The 22,072-nt window shown below is 44.2% G+C and overlaps 1 protein-coding gene across 4 annotated transcripts in view; it reads right to left on the reverse strand.

Moving 5' to 3' along the window:
- Nucleotides 1-22,072, reverse strand: part of tmem181 (transmembrane protein 181) — a 199,900-nt gene that overhangs the window by 88,668 nt on the left and 89,160 nt on the right. For all 4 annotated transcript variants that reach the window (XM_078230007.1, XM_078230009.1, XM_078230008.1 and 1 more), the window contains 2 exons: nucleotides 6,414-6,494; nucleotides 539-638 (listed from right to left, as the gene is read on the reverse strand). In XM_078230007.1, coding sequence (XP_078086133.1) covers nucleotides 539-638; nucleotides 6,414-6,494 — 181 coding nt within the window. The remainder of the gene's footprint in view (nucleotides 1-538; nucleotides 639-6,413; nucleotides 6,495-22,072) is intronic.

Raw genomic sequence — 22,072 nt, forward strand, 5'->3', positions numbered from 1 at the left:
TAAGAAGATTGCTCAAATTATTTGATGAATGCCAGTGCAACTTAAAGGAAGAAGAATGGTTTAGTGAACGCTTAGGGAAGGCAGAGGCAAATAAATAAACTTCTACCGTAAATAATGCCTCACTCTGAAATAAGTTCAGTCTCTATTGTCTCCCTTGGTCAGCTACTGAATTGAACAAGAAGGGTATTTGATCACAATAGTTGTCAAGACATAAAATAGAAAGTAAAGAGAGAAGATTATATTCAAAGAAAGAAAAAGCATTTGCCGAAGATAAAATGGCTAACATAAACCAAGTGAAAAAGTTGTGCGTGAGCTCAGAATAAATTTGTTAAAAACTCAGACCTTCACAAGTATTGATTTGAACTTGAATAAAAGGCAGAAAGGACAGTACGTGTAAAACAACAGCCATTGCTTCACAAGATAACTGGCACAATGAACAAATAACAGCCTTGCTAATATAAAGAGAAAAACATTTCAATTTAGAAAACAAAATGTCCCATGCCAAGAAGTGCAACATCTAAAAAGTGCTGACACGTACCATTATAAAGCAGTAACAAAGGCAGTAGAATGGACATCCACTTCTGTTCAATTGCCCAATCTTTCATTGAAAACTTCCTCAAAGAGTGAGCAAACAAGCACTGTGGAATCAAAAAAAATTCTTCAGGTACAATAACATTTCAATCAGTCACAAACTTAGGAACAAAATATCACTGTCAGAAAACAAAATTATTCAAGTTTCAATTTTGACACCAATTTTACTCCTCTTTATTTGTCATTTACCAATGGATCTCCTATGGTGTTGTTCACAGTTGACAAGGATGTGTGGAGGGTCTGTATGGTGCAGCAAGTAGACTTCTTAAAAATATGAGAGAAGTTGAGGTGGGCAAGTCAGAAGTCAGATTGCCAAGAAAGCTGCTGCTAAGTGGAGTGTCAGAGTGGGTGGCAAGAGTCCGAGCACTCTAGGAGGTTGGTAATCCTGGCAGCAAAAACAGATCAAGCAACACAACTGTTTTTCTGAAATTAATTGCTGGAAATGGCTGTTCAATGTTGATCGTATGATTGTTATACAGACCAATGAGCAATGCTTCTGGAATCTTCTAATTATACAACGTTAAAATCGCACAGACACAACATTTTGAATCATGAGCTGATGTCCCATGGCATTATAACCTGATAGTCAGGGGTTGGAGTACTTTCATTATTTCTGGATATAGAACACAGCAGGGAATAGAGTCCAGAATTTTTAAATTAGGAGGGAAGTGAAGGCGTTTGAACACAAGAGGGTGCAGAAAAGATTCACGAGAATGGTGTCGGGTATAGGGAACTTAAGTTACGCAAAGGATTGTAGAAGTTGGAACGGTTCTTCTTGGGGAAGAGAAGGTTGAGAGGAATTTTGATCGAGATATTCAAAATTTTGAGAAGTCTGGAGGACTGAATAGACAGGGAGAAACTGTTCCATTGGTAAAAGGATTGAGAACCAGAAAGTATAGATTTAAGGCAAGAGAAGCAATGGTGACATGAAGAAAAACGTTTTAATGCATTTGAAAGTCCAGATACACAACATCCACTGGTTCACCATATAGTTAGGACCTGGAATGCATTGCCTGAGACTGTAGTGGAGGCAGGATCAGTAGGGGTTTTCAAAAGGGTATTGATTATCTGAAAAGAAAATAAATGCAGAGCTTCAGGAAAAAGACAGCGGAATGGAACTAGGTGAATTGATCCATCAAAGAGTCACCACAGACGTGGCTGGGCCTTCCAGAGACTCTGGAAGAGGTTCAAAGGATTGGCGAGTAGCTAATGTAACCCCACTTTTTAAAATAGGAGGGATAGAGAAAACGGGGAATTATAGACCAGTTAGCTTGACATTGGTGGTAGGGAAAATGCTGGAGTCAATTATTAAGGACATAATAACTGAGCACTTGGAAAACAGTGACAGGATCAGTCCAAGTCAGCATGGATTCTCTAAAGGGAAATCGTGCCTGACAAATTATCTGGAAATTTTTGAGGATGTGACCGGTAGAATGGACAAGGGTGAACCATTGGATGTTGTGTATCTGGACTTTCAAAAGGCTTTTCACAAGATCCCACACAAGAGGTTAGTGAGCAAAATTAAAGCTCATGGTATTGGAGGTAATGTTTTCACGTGTGTACAGAACTGGTTGGCAGACAGAAAGCAGGGAGTGGGAATAAACGGGTCCTTTTCAGAGTGGCAGGCAGTGGCTGGTGAGCTACTGCAGGGTTCAGTGCTGGGACCCCAGCTATTCACACTATATATTAATGATTTGAACGAAGGAATTGAATGCAATATCTCCAAATTTGCAGACAACACTAAGCAGTGTGTGCTGTGAGGAGGATGCTAAGAGGCTGCAGGGTGACTTGGACAGGCTGGCTGAGTGGGCAAATACTTGGCAAATGCAATATAATGCGGATCAATGTGAAGCTATCCTCAAGGGGTGGCAAAAACAGGAAGTTCATAGAAGTTCATAGAAACCCTACAGTGCGGAAGGAGGCCATTCGGCCCATCGAGTCTGCACCGACCACAATCCCACCCAGGCCCTATCCCCACATATTTTACTTGCTAATCCCTCTAACCTACGCATCTCAGGACTCTAAGGGGCAATTTTTAACCTGGCCAATCAACCTAACCCGCACATCTTTGGACTGTGGGAGGAAACTGGAGCACCCGGAGGAAACCCACGCAGACACGAGGAGAATGTGCAAACTCCACACAGACAGTGACCCGAGCTGGGAATCGAACCCGGGACCCTGGAGCTGTGAAGCAGCAGTGCTAACCACTGTGCTACCGTGCCGCCCCATGGCCCTACCCCCATTTCTGATTTCAGTAAAGTTATGAACAGAGAATGAACTTATCAGCACAAAGGGGATGATCAGTCATGCTGTTAATTATTTACAAAAGCGGGTGCAAAGATAAATTTTCTTCTGGATATGGTCTTCTAATTGAATATCAGGTCCAGGTGAAAATAATTCCCCCATGCTGTTAATTATTTAGGAAGATTATTATCTAAATGGTGACAGTTTAGGAAAAGGGGAAGTGCAATATGACTTGGGTGTCATGATGGAACAGTTACAGAAGGTTGGCATGCAGGTACAGCAGGTGGTGAGGAAAGCTAATTGCATGCTGGCCTTCATAGCAAGAGGATTTGAGTATAGAAGTAAGGATGTCTTGCTGCAGTTATACAGGGCCTTGGTGAGGTCACACCTTGAGGTGTGGCCTCACCAAGTTTTGGTCTCCTAGTCTGAGGAAGGATGTTCTTGCAATTGAGGGAGTTCAGCAAAGGTCCACCAGACTGATTCCTGGAATGGCAGGACTGACATATGAAGAGAGACTAGATCGACTGGGCTTGTACTCACTGGAATTTAGAAGAATAAGAGGGGATCTCGTAGAAACATATAAAACACTGATGGGACTGGAGAGGCTAGATGCGGGAAGAACGTTCCTGATGTTGGGGAAATCCAGGACTAGAGGGTCACAGTCTAAGAATAAGTGGTAAGTCATTCAGGATTGAGATGAGGAAGAACTTCTTCACTCAGAGAGTTGTGAACCTTTGGAATTCTCTACCACAGAAAGCTGTTGTTCATTAGAAATGTTCAAGAGGGACCTGGATGTGGCCTTGCAACTAAAGGGATCAAGGGGTATGGAGAGAAAACAGGAGTGGGATACTGAAAGTGCAAGATCAGCCATGATCATATTGAATGCTGGTCCCGAAAGGCCGAATGGCCTACTCCTGCAACGATTTTCAATGTTTCTTAAATGGCCTTCTTCTGATTCCATGAAGAGTTTAGGGACATTGTGAGAAGTAGAGTTTGCCTGTATAAATAGCACTAGTACAAATAGAAGTGTTGGCAGTTATTCTGGGGGAATTATTTTCACCTGGACCTGATATTCAATTAGAAGACCATATCCAGAAGAAAATTTATCTTTGCACCCGCTTTTGTAAATAATTAACAGCATGACTGATCATCCCCTTTGTGCTGATAAGTTCATTCTCTGTTCATAACTTTACTGAAATCAGAAGTGTCAGCCTACCACTATATTATGGGAGTTGAGCAACTTGCAATGACATTTTGGGATGTATAGTCTGATTGTGTGACGTGAATACTTGTAGTATCTAAGGGTGGAATTTTCTCATATTTTTGCAGTGTGGGAGTGGGTGGGTATGAGAATGTGTATAAGATAGATTCACAAGAGGAAAGGGTTAAAATTGGGATGCGTAACTAGAAATCAGTTGAGGGATAAACTGGTTTTGGAAAGGGCCTGAGGCGAGGGCAACAAGCGAAACTAATGATCACGTTAAAGAAACTGCTAATAGGTAATTGTGGTTCTGGCTTCGGAGGGCAGGGCCTTATCAATTGGCCTTTTGTCCTTGAAGGTAATCTAATCAGAAACTTTAATAGCCATGTCCTTACGTAGCTATCGCCTTTTGTTCTTGAAATTAATCTAAGAAACTTTAATAGCCATGTCTTTACGTGGCTATTGCTTTTTGTTCTTGAAAGTAATCTAATCAAAATGTAACAATACAGCTACGCCCTTATTGGCTAACAGAAGTATGTGGATGTATCTCCGTCGGGTATAACTGAAAACTGTGTTGTAAGTCGGAGAGAGACTCACGAACCCATGCTGGATGTGCATGGTCTTGCGATCTCTCCTCCGATGCAATAAAGAAGGCTTTCGGAGAAACCCGTGTCTCTTCAGTTTTTGATCCGACTTCCGAAAAACGAATTCTACAGGTAAAAGGGCATGGGAGCCACTGGCGCCAATGGTGGCTTCCTCCACCATATTGCTAGATACACTGAAAAAATATTTCAAGGATCGGGTCGCATGACATCATGCTGACAGAGCCCACTCCATCAGTAACTTGGGTTCTAAAAGGCAAGGATGTCCCAATACAAAAGAATTAAAAATAGTAAGGCATAAAGGCATAATTTTGACATTTAAATTTATTCTAATGGGGATCCCAATGGTGAACTTTGGGAATCCCATTACTGCACTGGCAGGGAGGGTGGGGGGAGATAATTGCTACAGGAAATCGCACTGGTGTAAAATGTGTTTTGGGACTCTCGTGGGATTTTCTGCTTCTGTAGTCAATCCCGCCTGCTGAAAACTGGAGTAGATAATTTGCACAATGAGTAAGTCTCCTCATTCAGGCAAGTATGCAAAAGAAGCTGGGAAATGTAGAAGATGATGTGGAGATGCCGGCGTTGGACTGGGGTGAACACAGTAAGAAGTCTCACAACACCAGGTTAAAGTCCAACAGGTTTATTTGGTAGCAAATAAAACGTAGAAGAGACAGGTGCAGGCTTTTCAGGTGAAACTTCACAGAATTATTTATTTTGTGCAGTGACATAGCCAATTAGGCAAAAAAAGAGAAATGAGGAGGGTTGACTATAAAACTAGTCAAAGGGATAGAAGCTCAGCAGGGAAATGGATGGGTGAAATGGTTTAGTTGAGGGCATTCCAGAGCTTCAAACCTAGACAGCTGAAGTCAAGGGTGAAGTGAAGCAAGAGGGGCAGGGATGTGAGGTTAAACTCAGAAGAAAGACATATTCTTGGAGGAAATGAGGAGATAATTGAGCTGTAGCAGATTTGAGACATGGGGAAGAGGTGAGACCATGGAACACAAGGACAAAAATTTCAAATTTGAACCAATGTAGGTCAACATGGATAGGGGAAATGAATGAGTGTGACTTCGAATGGTATAGAATATGGGCAGCAACCTTTTAGATTACTTGAAATTTTTAAGAGCACTCTTGCATCTGAGCTGGGATCAAGACCTATTCCAAGGCCTTCTGGCCATGAAAGGAGCATTCACGCAGCTCCAAGCAGGTTGCAATCGGGTTGCAAAATTCTTGCAACATTCCATACCATTCTTCAAGGGGAAAAAAGAATGTGAAGATAGAAAACAAAACAATTTTTAGAGTGAGGATGGGTGTTCTGTCAGAAGAGCATTGGAATAGTTGACACAAAAGCAAGATACTGTAGATACTAGATATTTTAAATAAAATTAGAAAAGCCAGAGATGGTGCCTCACCTGCTAAGTATTTACAGCATTTTCTGTTTTTATTGGAATAGTTGAGGCAAGAGGCAACAAAGGGATAGAAAAGATGTTCATATGGACTAAAGTGGGGCAACATCACATCCCATGAATCAATAAAAATCAGGAAAAAAATGTAAACTGATCCAAAATTGACTTTATTGCACACAAGCCTTTTCATTTAGCACCACAACTAACAGTACATTATCCTTTAATTCAGCTCACATTGTAAAAATATGTAACATACAATATAAAGCTGCCTACATTTTGATATAAAGGACTTTGAGCACCATCATTCTTAACATCAAGACATCATGTATCAGGAGACTAATAACTAGTAGCACAGGCTATACTTACTGTGACCATGAAGGTGAAAACTACAAAGATGAACCGGAACCAGATTTCCACTTGTGAAAACAAGGCATCATACATCTTCAGCTGTCAAAAGAAAATTTAACACTGGCATTACAGAGAAGGCATATTTTAAATCTGACTTGCTTTTAAAGCTTTAATTAAACATTATGAAACTATCAAGACATTTTTAGTTGGAAAAAGCTTTTAATATCACTTTCTATAGCTTATATATACAATCCATACAATCCCTACAGTGCAGAAGGGGGCCATTCAGCCCATCGAGTCACACCCAGGCCCTATCTCCGTAATCCCACTTATCTACCCTGCTAATCCCAATCCCCCTGATACAGTAAGAAGCCTCACAACACCAGGTTAAAGTCCAACAGGTTTATTTGATAGCACAAGCTTTCGGAGCACTGCTCCTTTATCAGGTGAGTGGAGAGTTGGGTTCACAAACAGGGCATATATAGACACAGACTCAATTACAAGATAATGGTTGGAATGCAAGTCTTAACAGGTAATCAAGTCGTTACAGGTCCTGACACGAAGGATGAATTTAGCATGGCCAATCCACCTAACCTGCACATCTCTTTGGACTGTGGGAGGAAACCGGAGCACCCAAAGGAAACCCACGTAGACATGGGGAGAACGTGCAAATTCCACACAGTCAGTGACTTGAGGCCAGAATTAAACCCAGGACCCTGACGCTGTGAGGCAGCAGTGCTAACCACTGTACCACCCATGTACTAGATATTTGATAAAGCCACAAAATCAAAATCAATCCAAATTTCAATAAGCCTACAGTGATTTCACGATTGTCACTAATCCACTCATGCAAAAGTGATCACGTATATTTACTGCTGGTACAGGACGTTGGCTGTGTACTTGAGCATTGGGAAATCAATAATGATTTGAAGACAAGGTTCAAAAACATTTTAGTGCATGACAAAGATGCAACCTCACTGAAATTCAGCATGGATTTTTCACAGCACAAAAGGTGAGTAATATGTTGTAGTTACCCAATGACAATTCAGCAAACAAGCTTGAGGAATCCAACTTGAGCAGAACATCAATCTCCTCAAGTTGATCATTATCAAAATGCTGTGCACCCTCAGCCGCAAATTTTATAAATATCAAAGTAGCAAAGTTCCCTATCCTAATTGGCTCTTCTTGACAGAAGCCAGAGGGTTGTTGGAGAGAGTTGTTTTTCAAACTGGAGGCCTGTGACCAGCGGTGTGCCTCAGGGATCAGTGCTGGCTCCACTGTTATTTGTCATTTATATTAATGATTTGGATGAGAATATAGGAGGCATAGTTAGTAAGTTTGCAGATGACACCAAGATTGGTGGCATAGTGGACAGTGAAGAAAGTTATCTCCGATTGCAACAGGATCTTGATCAATTGGGCCAGTAGGCTGACAAATGGCAGACGGAGTTTAATTTAGACAAATGCGAGGTGATGCATTTTGGTAGATTGAACCAGGGCAGGACTTACTCAGTTAATTGTAGGGCATTGGGGAGAGTTACAGAACAAAGAGATCGAGGGGTACATGTTCATAGCTCCTTGAAAGTGGAGTCACAGGTGGACAGAGTGGTGAAGAAGGCATTCGGCATGCTTGGTTTCATCAGTCAGAACATTGAATACAGGAGTTGGAATGTCTTGTTGAAGTTGTACAAGACATTGGTAAGGCCACACTTGGAATACTGTGTACAATTCTGGTCACCCTGTTATAGAAAGGATATTATTAAACTAGAAAGAGTGCAGAAAAGATTTACCAGGATGCTACTGGGACTTGATGGTTTGGGTTATAAGGAGAGGCTGGATAGACTAGGACTTTTTTCTCTGGAGCATAGGAGGTTGAGGGGTGATCTTATAGAGGTCTATAAAATAATGAGGGGCACAGATCAGCTAGATAGTCACTATCTTTTCCCAAAGGTAGGGGAGTCTAAAACTAGAGGGCATAGGTTTAAGGTGAGAGTGGAGAGATACAAAAGTGTCCAGAGGGGCAATGTTTTCACACAGAGGGTGGTGAGTGTCTGGAACAAGCTGCCAGAGGTAGTAGTAGAGGCGGGTACAATTTTGTGTTTTAAAAAGCATTTAGATAGTTACATGGGTAAGATGGGTATAGAGAGATATGGGCCAAATGCAGGCAATTGGGATTAGTTTAGGGGTTTTAAAAAAAAGGGCGGCATGGACAAGTTGGGCCGAAGGGCCTATTTCCATGCTGTAAACCTCTATGACTCTATGTCAGGATATGAATAAGCTCATTGTGCTATTTGTCTTCTGCTGAAAGTGTAGGATGTGTGATTTATGCCTGTTACCTTCCTTATGTCATTACATCGTGAAATTAGATAACCAACAGTCTTCAGATGTCGGAAAACTCTCTGTCAAGATAGTATCTTCTGACGAGTGTAGGAATAAAAGGAAAAGAACAAGAAAGGAAAGAGGACTCAGGAAACCCAACTACGAAAAATGGTGCACTCCAAAGATTGAACTTCGGAACTTACATCATTAACTCAGAGGTATTCCTCAAAAGAATGAGAGAGTTAAATGTATCTCAGAAGTTCAAAGCCAGAATCAATTTGGCTAGAGCCAAGGAATAAAAAATCCCACCCAAGGTCAATGGACCTTTGCATGGTCCGTGTCCCGCTTGCTACGATTCCAGTGGCAGGCGGGACAGGAAAATTCCGCCCCTGGTTTTTGGAAATGATGTGGGCCAAGAAGATCAAGTGTCAGTGGAGGAACATTTAGGGGATAGCAATCATTGTATCAAAGGTTTAGAACAAAGAACAAAGAAAATTACAGCACAGGAACAGGCCCTTCAGCCCTCCAAGCCTGCACCGACCATGCTGCCCGACTTAACTAAAACCCCCTACCTTTCCATAGAACCATAGAAAATCACAGCTCAGAAACAGGCCTTTTGGCCCTTCTTGTCTGTGCCGAACCATTTTATGCCTAGTCCCATTGACCTGCACTTGGACCATATCCCTCCACACCCCTCTCATCCATGAACCCGTCCAAGTTTTTCTTAAATGTTAAAAGTGACCCCGCATTTACCACTTTATCCGGCAGCTCATTCCACATTCCCACCACTCTCTGCGTGAAGAAGCCCCCCCTAATATTCTCTTTAAACTTTTCTCCTTTCACCCTTAACCCATGCCCTCTGGTTTTTTTCTCCCCTAGCCTCAGCGGAAAAAGCCTGCTTGCATTCACTCTATCTATACCCATCAAAATCTTATACACCTCTATCAAATCTCCCCTCAATCTTCTACGCTCCAGGGAATAAAGTCCTAACCTATTCAATCTCTCTCTGTAACTCAGCTTCTCAAGTCCCGGCAACATCCTTGTGAACCTTCTCTGCACTCTTTCAATCTTATTTACATCCTTCCTGTAACTAGGTGACCAAAACTGTACACAATACTCCAAATTCGGCCTCACCAATGCCTTATATAACCTTACCATAACACTCCAACTTTTATACTCGATACTCCGATTTATAAAGGCCAATGTACCAAAGGCACTCTTTACGACCCTATCCACCTGTGACGTCACTTTTAGGGAATTCTGTACCTGTATTCTGACTATCCACTCTGTCCATGCCCCTCATAATCTTGTAGACTTCTTTCAGGTCGCCCCTCAAACTCCGCCGCTCCAGTGAGAACAAACCAAGTTTCTCCAACCTCTCCTCATAGCTAATGCCCTCCATACCAGGCAACATCCTGGTAAATCTTTTCTGTACCCTCTCCAAAGCCTCCACATCCTTCTGGTAGTGTGGCGACCAGAATTGAACACTATATTCCAAGTACGGCCTAACTGAGGTTCTATAAATCTGCCACATGACTTGCCAATTTTAAACTCAATGCCCTGACCTATGAAGGCAAGCATGCCGTATGCCTTCTTGACAACCCTCTCCACCTACATTGCCACTTTCAGTGACCCAGATCCCTTTGCCGATCAATACTCTTCTGCCATTTACTGTATATTTCCTATCTGTATTAGACCTTCCAAAATGCATTACCTCACATTTGTCCAGATTAAACTCCATCTGCCATCTCTCCGCCCAAGTCTCCAACTGATCTATATCCTGCTGTATCCTCTGATGATCTTCATCGCTATCCGCAAATCCACCAACTTTTGTGTCGTCCGCAAACTTACTAATCAAACCAGTTACATTTTTCTCCAAATCATTTATATATATTACAAATAGCAAAGGTCCCAGCACCGATCCCTGAGGAACGCCACTTGTCACAGCCCTCCATTCAGAAACGCACCCTTCCACTGCTACCCTCTGTCTTCTTTGACCGAGCCAGTTTTAGAAACATAGAAACATAGAACAAGTTGTGCCGAACACATCCCTACCTTCTAGACCTACCAATATCCTCCATCCTATTAAGCTCCATGTACTCATCCAGGAGTCTCTTAAAAGACCCTATTGAGTTCGCCTCCACCACCACTGACGGCAGCCGATTCCACTCGCCCACCACCCTCTGTGTGAAAAACTTACCCCTAACATCTCCCCTGTACCTATCCCCCAGCACCTTAAACCTGTGTCCTCTCGTAGCAGACATTTCCACCCTGGGAAAAAGCCTCTGAGAGTCCACCCGATCTATGCTTCTCAACATCTTATACACCTCTATTAGGTCTCCTCTCATCCTACGTCTCTTCAAGGAGAAAAGACGGAGCTCCCTCAGCCTATCCTCATAAGGCATGCCACTCAATCCAGGCAGCATCCTAGTAAATCTCCTCTGCACCCTTTCAATCTTTTCCACATCCTTCCTATAGTGAGGCGACCAGAACTGAGCACAGTACTCCAAGTGGGGTCTGATGAGGGTCTTATATAGCTGCATCATTATCCCCGGACTCCTAAACTCAATCCCTCGATTGATAAAAGGCCAGCACACCATACGCCTTCTTAACCACCTCCTCCACCTGCGGGGCCGATTTTAGAGTCCTATGGACCCGGACCCCAAGGTCCTTCTGATCCTCTACAGTACTAAGAGTCTTTCCCTTTATATTGTACTCCTTCATCCTATTTGTCCTACCAAAATGGACCACGACGCATTTATCTGGGTTGAAGTCCATCTGCCACTTGTCCGCCCAGTCTTGCATCCTATCTATGTCCCTCTTCTGACTTGTAACTTCTGACATCCCTCCAGACTATCCACAACCCCACCAACCTTCGTGTCGTCGGCAAACTTACCAACCCATCCCTCCGCTTCCTCATCCAGGTCATTTATGAAAATGACAAACAGCAAGGGTCCCAGAACAGATCCCTGGGGCACACCACTGGTGACCGACGTCCATTTAGAAAAAGACCCATCTATACCCACTCTCTGCCTCCTTTGGGCAAACCAGTTCTGAATCCATTCTGGATGAATTTCCACTCCATCTGATGAAGGAGCAGTGCTCCGAAAGCTCGTGGCGTTTGCTACCAAATAAACCTGTTGGACTTTAACCTGGTGTTGTTAGACTCCTTACTGTGTTTACCCGAGTCCAACGCCGGCATTTCCACATCATGACCTCCCCTGTAGCCAGTGAGGATACAAAGACCACATTATACAAGGATACAAGATCTCAAGGCCCCAGCAATTTCCTCCCTTGACTCTCTCAGTATTCTGGGGTATATAGAGGATCAGAAGGACCTTGGGGTCCGGGTCCATAGGACTCTAAAATCGTGATCCCAGCACTGATCCCTGAGGAAGGTGGAGGAGGTGGTTAAGAAGGCGTATGGTGTGCTGGCCTTTATCAATCGAGGGATTGAGTTTAGGAGTCCGGGGATAATGATGCAGCTATATAAGACCCTCGTCAGATCCCACTTGGAGTACTGTGCTCAGTTCTGGTCGCCTCATTACAGGAAGGATGTGGAAAAGATTGAAAGGGTGCAGAGGAGATTTACAAGGATGTTGCCTGGATTGAGTGGCATGCCTTATGAGGATAGGCTGAGGGAGCTCCGTCTTTTCTCCTTGGAGAGACGTAGGATGAGAGGAGACCTAATAGAGGTATATAAGATGTTGAGAGGCATAGATCGGGTGGACTCTCAGAGGCTTTTTCCCAGAGTGGAAATGGCTGCTACGAGAGGACACAGGTTTAAGGTGCTGGGGTGTAGGTACAGGGGAAATGTTAGGGGGAAGTTTTTCACACAGAGGGTGGTGGGCGAGTGGAATCGGCTGCTGTCAGTGGTGGTGGAGGCAAACTCAATAGGGTCTTTTAAGAGACTCCTGGATGAGTACATGGGACTTAATAGGATGGAGGGTTATAGGTAGACCTAAAAGGTAGGGATATGTTCGGCACAACTTGTGTGGCCGAAGGGCCTGTTTTGTGCTGTAGTTTTCTATGTTTCTATGGTTCTATATCCCATCAGGCCCTGGGGACTTGTCTACCTTAATGTTTCTCAAGAACCCCAATACCTCCTCCTTTTTGATCTCAACATGGCTCAAACTAACTATGATGTGGATAAACCTGTTGGACTGTAACCTGGTGTTGTTAGACTCCTTACTCAAACTAACTACACATCCTTTCCCAGACTCATCATCCACCAAGTCCTTTTTGGTGAATACTGACGCAAAGTACTCATTTAATACCTCGCCCATTTCCTCTGGCTCCTCACATAGATTCCCTCCCTTGTCCTCGAGTGGGCCAACCCTCTCCCTGGCTACCCTCTTGCTTGTCTAGGATGATGATAGAAAAGGAAAATGGGCAATCCATAATTTGTTCCTTATCTTAATTTAAGACCATAAGGTACATAGAAACATAGAAAAACTACAGCACAAACAGGCCCTTCGGCCCACAAATTGTGCCAAACACATCCCTACCTTCTAGACCTACCTATAACCCTCCATCCTATTACGCTCCATGTACTCATCCAGGAGTCTCTTAAAAGACCCTATTGAGTTCGCCTCCACCACCACTGACGGCAGCCGATTCCACTCGCCCACCACCCTCTGTGTGAAAAACTTACCCCTAACATCTCCCCTGTACCTACCCCCCAGCACCCTAAACCTGTGTCCTCTCGTAGCAGACATTTCCACCCTGGGAAAAAGCCTCTGAGAGTCCACCCGATCTATGCCTCTCAACATCTTATACACCTCTACAGGAGCAGAATTAGGCCATTCGACCCATTGAATCTGCTCCGCCAATAAATCATGGCTGATAAGTTTCTCAACCCCTTTCTCCCACTTTATCCCCATTACCTTTGATCCCTTTACCAATCAAGAACCTATCTATCTTTGTCTTAAATGCACTCAATGACCTCGCCTCCACAGCCTTCTGTGGCAATGAATTCCATAGATTCACCATCCACTGGCTGAAGAAATTCCTCCTCATCTCTGTTCTAGAGGGGGTCGTCCCTTTACTCTGAGGCTATGCGCTCGGGTCCTAGTTTCTCCTACTAATGGAAACATCTTCCCATGTCCATGCTATCCAGCCCTTTCATTATTCTGTAAGTTTCAACAAGATCCCCGTCATCCTTCTATACTCATTGAGTACAGACTCAGGGTCCTCAGACGCCCCTCATATATCAAGCCTTTCATTCCTGGGATCATTCTCGTGAACCTCTTCTGGACCCTCTCCAAGGCCAGCCAGCACATCCTTCCTTCAATACGGGGCCCAAAATTGCTCACAATATTCTAAGTATGGTCTCACCAGAGCCCTATGAAGTCTCAGCACTACATTCCTGTTTTTGTATTCTAGTCCTCACAAAATGAATGTTAACATTACATTTGCTTCCCTAACTATCAAGTCAACCTGCAAGTTAACCTTAAGAGAACCCTGAACTAAGACTCCCAAGTCCCTTTGCGCTTCTTCTGATTTCTGAATTCTTCTTATTTAGAAAGTAGTCTATGTTTCTATTCTTCCTACCAAAGTGCATAACTTCACGCTTCCCCATGTTGTATTCCATCTGCCACTTCTTTGCCCACTCTCCTAACCTGTCCAAGTTCTTCTGCAGGCTCCCCGCCTCTTCAATACTACCTGTCCCTCTGCCTTTGTGTCATCTGCAAACTTAGCCACAATGTCCTCAGTTCTTTCATCCAGATCATTTATGTATAGAGTGAAAAGTTGCGGTCCCAACATTGACCCTTGTGGAACTCCACTAGTCACCAGCTGCCATCCTGAAAAGAACCCCTTTATCCCTGCTCTTTGCCTTCTACCAGTCAGCCAATCTTCTATCCATGCAAGTACCTTGCCTCTAACACCATGGGGTCTTATTTTACTCAGCGGCACATTGTCAAAGGCCTTCTGGAAATCAAAGCAGATAACATCCACTGGCTCTCCCTTGTCTAATCTGCTTGTTACCTCCTCAAAGAATTCTAACAAATTTGTCAGGCGTGACCTCTCCATGATGAAACCATGCTGACTTTGCCCTATTTTACCACGCACTTCCAAGTATTCCGAAAACTCATCGTTAATGATGGACTCTAAAATCTTACCAAAGACTGAGGTCAGACTAACCAGTTTGTAATTTCCCGTCTTTTGCCTCCCTCCCTTCTTAAACAGGGGTGTTACATTAGCAATTTTCCAGTTCGCTGGGACCCCCCGACTCCAGTGATTCTCGAAAGACCACCACTAATGCCTCCATTATATCTTCAGCTATCTCCTTTAGAACTCTGGGATGTAGTCCATCTGGTCCAGGTGATTTATCCACCTCAGACCTTTCAGCTTCCCTCGCATCTTTTCCTTTATACTGGCCACCATACTCACCTCTGCTTCCCGAAGACTGATGCAAATTACCTATTCAGTTCCTCCGCCATTTCTTTGTTCCCATTACTACTTCTCCAGCGTCATTTCCCAGCGGTCCAATGTCAACTCTCTCCTCTCTCTAACCCTTTATATATCTAAAAAAACTTTTACAATCTTCATTTACATTCCTCACTAGCTTATCCTCATATTTCAGCTTCTTCCTCTTATTTATTTTTTAGTTGTCCTCTGTTGGTCTTTAAAGGCTTCCCAATCCCCTGGCTTCCCACTAATCTTTGCTACGTTGTGTGTTTTTATGCTGTTGTTGACATCCCTCATCAGTCATGGTTGCCATGGAAACCGTGGATGAACAGGGATATCCACTGCTTGCTGGAGCCTAGGTCTGAGGCGTTCAAGTCAGGTGACCCTGACTTCAACACCTCATGGATGTTAAGGAACTTGGGGAAGTAAGTAGTGATGTCTTGAGGGGTGTACATATTACAGAGAAAGAAGTGCTGGAAGTCTTAAAGCGCATCAAGGTAGGTAAATCCCCCGGACCTGATGAAGTGTATCCCAGGACATTGTGGGAGGCTCGGGAGGAAATTGCAGGTCCCCTAGCCGAGATATTTGAATCATCAATAGTCCCGGGTGAGGTGCCTGAAGATTGGAGAGTGGCAAATGTTGTGCCTTTGTTTAAAAAGGGCTGCAGGGAAAAACATGGGAACTACAGGCCAGTGAGCCTCACATCTGTGATGGGTACGTTGTTGGAAGATATTTTGAGAGACAGGATCTACAGGCATTTAGAGAGGCAAGGACTGATTAGGGACAGTCAGCATAGCTTTGTGAGTGGAAAATCATGTCTCACAAATTTAATTGAGTTTTTTGAAGGGGTAACCAAGAAGGTAGATGAGGGCAGTGCAGTTGATGTTGTCAACATGGACTTTAGCAAGGCCTTTGACAAGGTACCGCATGGTAGGTTGTTGCATAAGGTTAAATCTCACGGGATCCAGGGTGAGATATCTAAATGGATACAAAATTGGCTTCTTGACAGAATGTGGAGATGCCGGTTCACCTGATGAAGGGGCAGTGCTCCAAAAGCTTGTGGCTTGTGCTACCAAATAAACCTGTTGGACTTTAACCTAGTGTTGTGAGACTTCTTACTGTCTTGATAGAAGCCAGAGGGTGGTTGTAGAGGGTTGTTTTTCAAACTGGAGGCCTGTGACCAGTGGTGTACCTCAGGGATCAGTGCTGGCTCCATTGTTATTTGTCATTTATATTAATGATTTGGATGAGAACATAGGAGGCATGGTTAGTAAGTTTGCAGATGACACCAAGATTGGTGGCATAGTGGACAGAGCACTGTCCTAGTGGACAGTGAAGAAAGTTATCTCCGATTGCAACAGGATCTTGATCAATTGGGCCAGTAGGCTGACGAATGGCAGATGGAGTTTAATTTAGATAAATGCGAAGTGATGCATTTTGGTAGATTGAACCAGGGCAGAACTTACACAGTTAATGGTAGGGCAATGGGGAGAGTTACAGAACAAAGAGATCTAGGGGTACATGTTCATAGCTCCTTGAAAGTGGCGTCACAGGTGGACAGAGTGGTGAAGAAGGCATTCAGCATGCTTGGTTTCATTGGTCAGAACATTGATTACAGGAGTTGGGACGTTTTGTTGAAGTTGTGCAAGACATTGGTAAGGCCACATTTGGAATACTGTGTACAGTTCTGATCACCCTATTATAGAAAGGATATTATTAAACTAGAAAGAGTGCAGAAAAGATTTATTAGGATGCTACCGGGACTTGATGGTTTGAGTTATAGGGAGGGGCTGAATAGACTGGGACTTTTTTCTCTGGAGCGTAAAAGGCCGAGGGGTGATCTTATAGAGGTCTATAAAATAATGAGGGGCGCAGATCAGCTTGATAGTCACTATCTTTTCCCAAAGGTAGGGGAATCTAAAACTAGAGGACATAGGTATAAGGTGAGAGGGGAGAAATACAACAGTGTCCAGAGGGCAATTGTTTCACACAGAGGGTGGTGAGTGTCTGGAACAAGCTGCCAGAGGCAATAATAGAGGCGGGTATAATTTTGTCTTTTAAAAAGCACTTAGACAATTACATGGATAAGATGGGTATAGAGGGATATGGGCCAAATGCGGGCAATTGAGATTAGCTTAGAGGTTTAAAAAAAAGGGCGGCATGGACAAGTTGGGCCAAAGGGCCTGTTTCCATGCTGTAAACCTCTATGACTCTATGACCCTGAGCTATACAAGAAAGCCAGATATGATCTGGGCGGCACGGTAGCACAGTGGTTAGCACTGCTGCTTCACAGCTCCAGGGACCTGGGTTCGATTCCCGGCTCGGGTCACTGTCTGTGTGGAGTTTGCACATTCTCCTCGTGTCTGCGTGGGTTTCCTCCGGGTGCTCCAGTTTCCTCCCACAGTCCAAAGATGTGCGGGTTAGGTTGATTGGCCGTGCTAAAAAAATTGCCCCTTAGTGTCCTGAGATGGGTAGGTTAGAGGGATTAGCGGGTAAATATGTAGGGATATGGGGGTAGGGCCTGGGTGGGATTGTGGTCGGTGTAGACTCGATGGGCCGAATGGCCTCTTTCTACACTGTAGGGTTTCTATGATTTCTATGATCTAAGGAGATGCATCAAAGTTGCCAAAAGACACTAACGGACCAAACTAGAGTCCCAGGCTAGCCGCACGGACCCCCGCCGACTAAGGCAAGGTCTGCAGGACATAACAGGCTACAAGATGAAGGCATTTAAAATCACCAGCACCAATGCACCCCTCCCTGATGAGCTCAATACATTCTCTGCCAGTTTTGAGCAAGAGGTCAGCGAGAGTACGCCCTCCACCCTGGAAGCCTAGAATGAACTTGTATCTGAGGTCACCATTGCAGATGTCAGAGCAGCCTTCTCGAAGGTCAATCCACAGAAAGCGACTGGCCCGGTTGGGGTACCCAGACGAGGACTCAGATCCTGTGCCGATCAGCCGGTAGGGGTATTCGCAGACATCTTCAACCTCTCTTTACAACAATCTGTGGTCCCTATCTGCTTCAAGAAGACAACCATCATCCCAGTACCAAAGAAAAGTGTGCCTTAATGACTGTTGTCTGTGGCACTGATATCCATCATTATGAAGTGCTTCGAAAGGTTAATCATGGCATAAATCAATTCTGGCCTCCCAGATTGCCAGGATCCACTACAGTTCGCTTACCGCCGCAACAGTTCCACAGCAGATTATGTCAGACTCCTATTTATCGACTACAGCTCAGCTTTCAACACCATTATTCCTATGAAACTCATCTCCAAAGTCCGTGGCCTGGGTCTTGGCTCCTCCCTCTACAACTGGATCTTGAAATTCCTAAATTTTAAAGTTCCTAACCCACAAACCACAATCAGTAAGGATAGGCAACAACAACACCTCCACGATCACCCTCAATACTGGTGCCCCGCAAGGCTATGTCCTCAGCCCCTTACCATACTCTTTATACATATATGACTGTGTGGCCAAATTCCCCTCCAACTCGATTTTCAAGTTTGCTGATGACATCACCATAGTGCGTCGGATCTCAAACAATGACGAGACAGAGTATAGGAAGAGATAGAGAATCTGGTGAACTGATGCAACGACAATAATCTCTCCCTCAATGTCAACAAAACGGAGAAGATAGTCACCGACTTCAGGAAGCATAGTGGAGGGCATGCCCTTGTCTACATCAACAGGGATGAAGTAGAAATGGTTGAGAGCTTCAAGTTCTTAGGTGTCCAGATCACCAACAACCTGTCCTGGTCCCCCCATTATAGTTAAGAAAGCCTACCGACACCTCTACTTTCTCAGAAGACTAAGGAAATTTGGTATGTCCACTACGACTCTCAACATCTTTTACAGATGCATCATAGGAAGCATTCTTTCTGGTTGTATCTCAGCTTGGTATGGCTCCTGCTCTAGCTAAGACCACAAGAAACTTCAAAGAGTTGTGAATGGGTTGAAGTGTGTCTACTTCAATGCAAGGAGCATCCGGAACAAGGTAGGTGAACTTGGGGCGTGGATTGGTACTTGGGACTACGATGTTGTGGCCATTACGGAGACGTGGGTAGAACAAGGACAGGAATGGTTGTTGGACGTTCCGGGGTATAGATGTTTCAGTAAGTGAAGGGAAGCTGGTAAAAGAGGTGGAGGAGTAGCATTGTTAATCAAGGACAGTTTAACAGCTGCGGAAAGGCACTTCGAGGGGGATCTGCACACTGAGGTAATATGGGCTGAAGTTAGAAATAGGAAAGAGGCGGTCACGTTGTTAGGAGTTTACTATAGGCCCCCAAATAGTAATAGAGATGTGGAGGAAGAAATTGCTAAGCAGATTATGGATATGTGTGGGGGTCACAGGGTAGTTGTCATGGGGGACTTTAACTTTCCAAATATTGATTGGAACCTTTGTAGGTCAATTAGTTCGGATGGGGCAGTTTTTGTGCAGTGTGTGCAGGAGGGTTTCCTGACACAATATGTGGATAGGCCGACAAGAGGTGAGGCCACATTGGATTTGGTACTGCGAAATGAACCGGGCCAAGTGTTAGATTTGGTTGTGGGAGAGCACTTTGGAGATAGTGACCACAATTCGGTGTCTTTTGTTATTGCAATGGAGAGGGATAGGGCCGTACGGCAGGGCAAGGTTTACAATTGGGGGAGAGGTAATTATGATGCGATTAGGCAAGAATTAGGGGGCATAAGATGGGAACAGAAACTGTCAGGGAAAGGCACTAATGAAAAGTGGAACGTTTTCAAGGAACAAATACTGGGTGTCCTTGATAGGTATGTCCCTGTCAGGCAGGGAGAAAATGGCCGAGTGAGGGAACCATGGTTCATGAAAGAGGTGGAATGTCTTGTGAAAAGGAAGAGGGAAGCTTAAGTAGGGATGAGGAAACAAGGTTCAGATGGCTCAATTGAGGGTTACAAGTTAGCAAGGAATGAGCTGAAAAAGGGGCTTAGGAGAGCTAGGAGGGGACATGAGAAGTCCTTGGCGGGTCGGATCAAGGAAAACCCCAAGGCTTTTTACTCTTTTGTGAGGAATAAAAGAATGACCAGGGTGAGGTTAGGGCCGGTCAAGGACAGTAGTGGGAACTTGTGTATGGAGTCAGTAGAGATAGGCGAGGTGATGAATGAATACTTTTCTTCAGTGTTCACCAAGGAGAGGGGCCATGTTTTTGAGGAAGAGAAGGTGTTACAGGCTAATAGGCTGGAGGAAATAGATGTTCGGAGGGAGGATGTCCTGGCAGTTTTGAATAAACTGAAGGTCGATAAGTCCCCTGGGCCTGATGAAATATATCCTAGGATTCTTTGGGAGGCAAGGGATGAGATTGCAGAGCCTTTGGCTTTGATCTTTGGGTCCTCACTGTCCACGGGGATGGTGCCAGAGGACTGGAGAGTGTTCCTCTGTTTAAGAAAGGGAATAGAAATGACCCAGGTAATTATAGAGCAGTTAGTCTTACTTCGGTGGTTGGTAAATTGATGGAAAAGGTCCTTAGGGATGGGATTTACGACCATTTAGAAAGATGCGGATTAATCCGGGATAGTCAGCACGGATTCGTGAAGGGCAAGTCGTGCCTCACAAATTTGATAGAATTTTTTGAGGAGGTAACTAAGTGTGTTGATGAAGGTAGGGCAGTTGATCTCATATACATGGATTTTAGTAAGGCGTTTGATAAGGTTCCCCCATGGTCGGCTTATGATGAAAGTAAGAAGGTGTGGGACACAGAAATCAAGTTACAGAATACTAATTAGAATGCAAATCTCTACAGCCAGCCAGGTCTTAAAGGTACAGACAATGTGGGTGGACACATGAGGACAATGACACAATGTGGCCGCATACATGAGGACGGCCTAAACTGGGATGTTGGATTTATGTCACATTATCAGTAACCCCCACAGCTTTCCCCCTGATCTTGCAGAATCTCACTAGCTGTTCTGTCTGGAGACAATACACATCTCTTTAACCTGTGTTGAATGCTCCCTCCACCCACATTGTCTGTAGCTTTAAGACCTGGCTGGCTGTAGAGATTTGCATTCTAATTAGTATTCTGTAACTTGATTTCTGTGTCTGTGCACTGTTGGAGAACAGATATCCACTCCATCTGATGAAGGAGCTGTGCTCCGAAAGCTTATGGTATTTGCTACCAAATAAACCTGTTGGACTTTAACCTGGTGTTGTGAGACTTCTTACTGTATCTGATCGAAGACAGAGGGTGGTGGTGGATGGAAAATTTTCGGACTGGAGGCAGGTTGCTAGCGGAATGCCACAGGGATCAGTGCTTGGTCCTCTGCTCTTTGTGATTTTTATTAATGACTTCGAGGAGGGGGCTGAAGGGTGGATCAGTAAATTTGCTGATGACACCAAGATTGGTGGAGTAGTGGATGAGGTGGAGGGCTGTTGTAGGCTGCAAAGAGACATAGATAGGATGCAAAGCTGGGCTGAAAAATGGCAAATGAAGTTTAACCTTGAGAAATGTGAGGTGATTCATTTTGGTAGGACTAATTTAAATGTGGATTACAGGGTCAAAGGTAGGGTTCTGAAGACTGTGGAGGAACAGAGAGATCTTGGGGTCCATATCCACAGATCTCTAAAGGTTGCCACTCAAGTGGATAGAGCTGTGAAGAAGGCCTATAGTGTGTTATCTTTTATTAACAGGGGCTTGGAGTTTAAGAGCCGTGGGGTTATGCTGCAACTGTACAGGACCTTGGTGAGACCACATTTGGAATATTGTGTGAAGTTCTGGTCACCTCACTATAAGAAGGATGTGGAAGCGCTAGAAAGAGTGCAGAGGAGATTTACCAGGATGCTGCCTGATTTGGAGGGTAGGTCTTATGAGGAAAGGTTGAGGGAGCTAGGGCTGTTCTCTCTGGAGCGGAGGAGGCTGAGGGGAGACTTAATAGAGGTTTATAAAATGATTAAGGGGATAGATAGAGTGAACGTTCAAAGACTATT

The sequence above is a fragment of the Mustelus asterias genome, chromosome 15 (assembly GCF_964213995.1).
Source record: "Mustelus asterias chromosome 15, sMusAst1.hap1.1, whole genome shotgun sequence".
NCBI classification, from domain to species: Eukaryota; Metazoa; Chordata; class Chondrichthyes; order Carcharhiniformes; family Triakidae; genus Mustelus; species Mustelus asterias.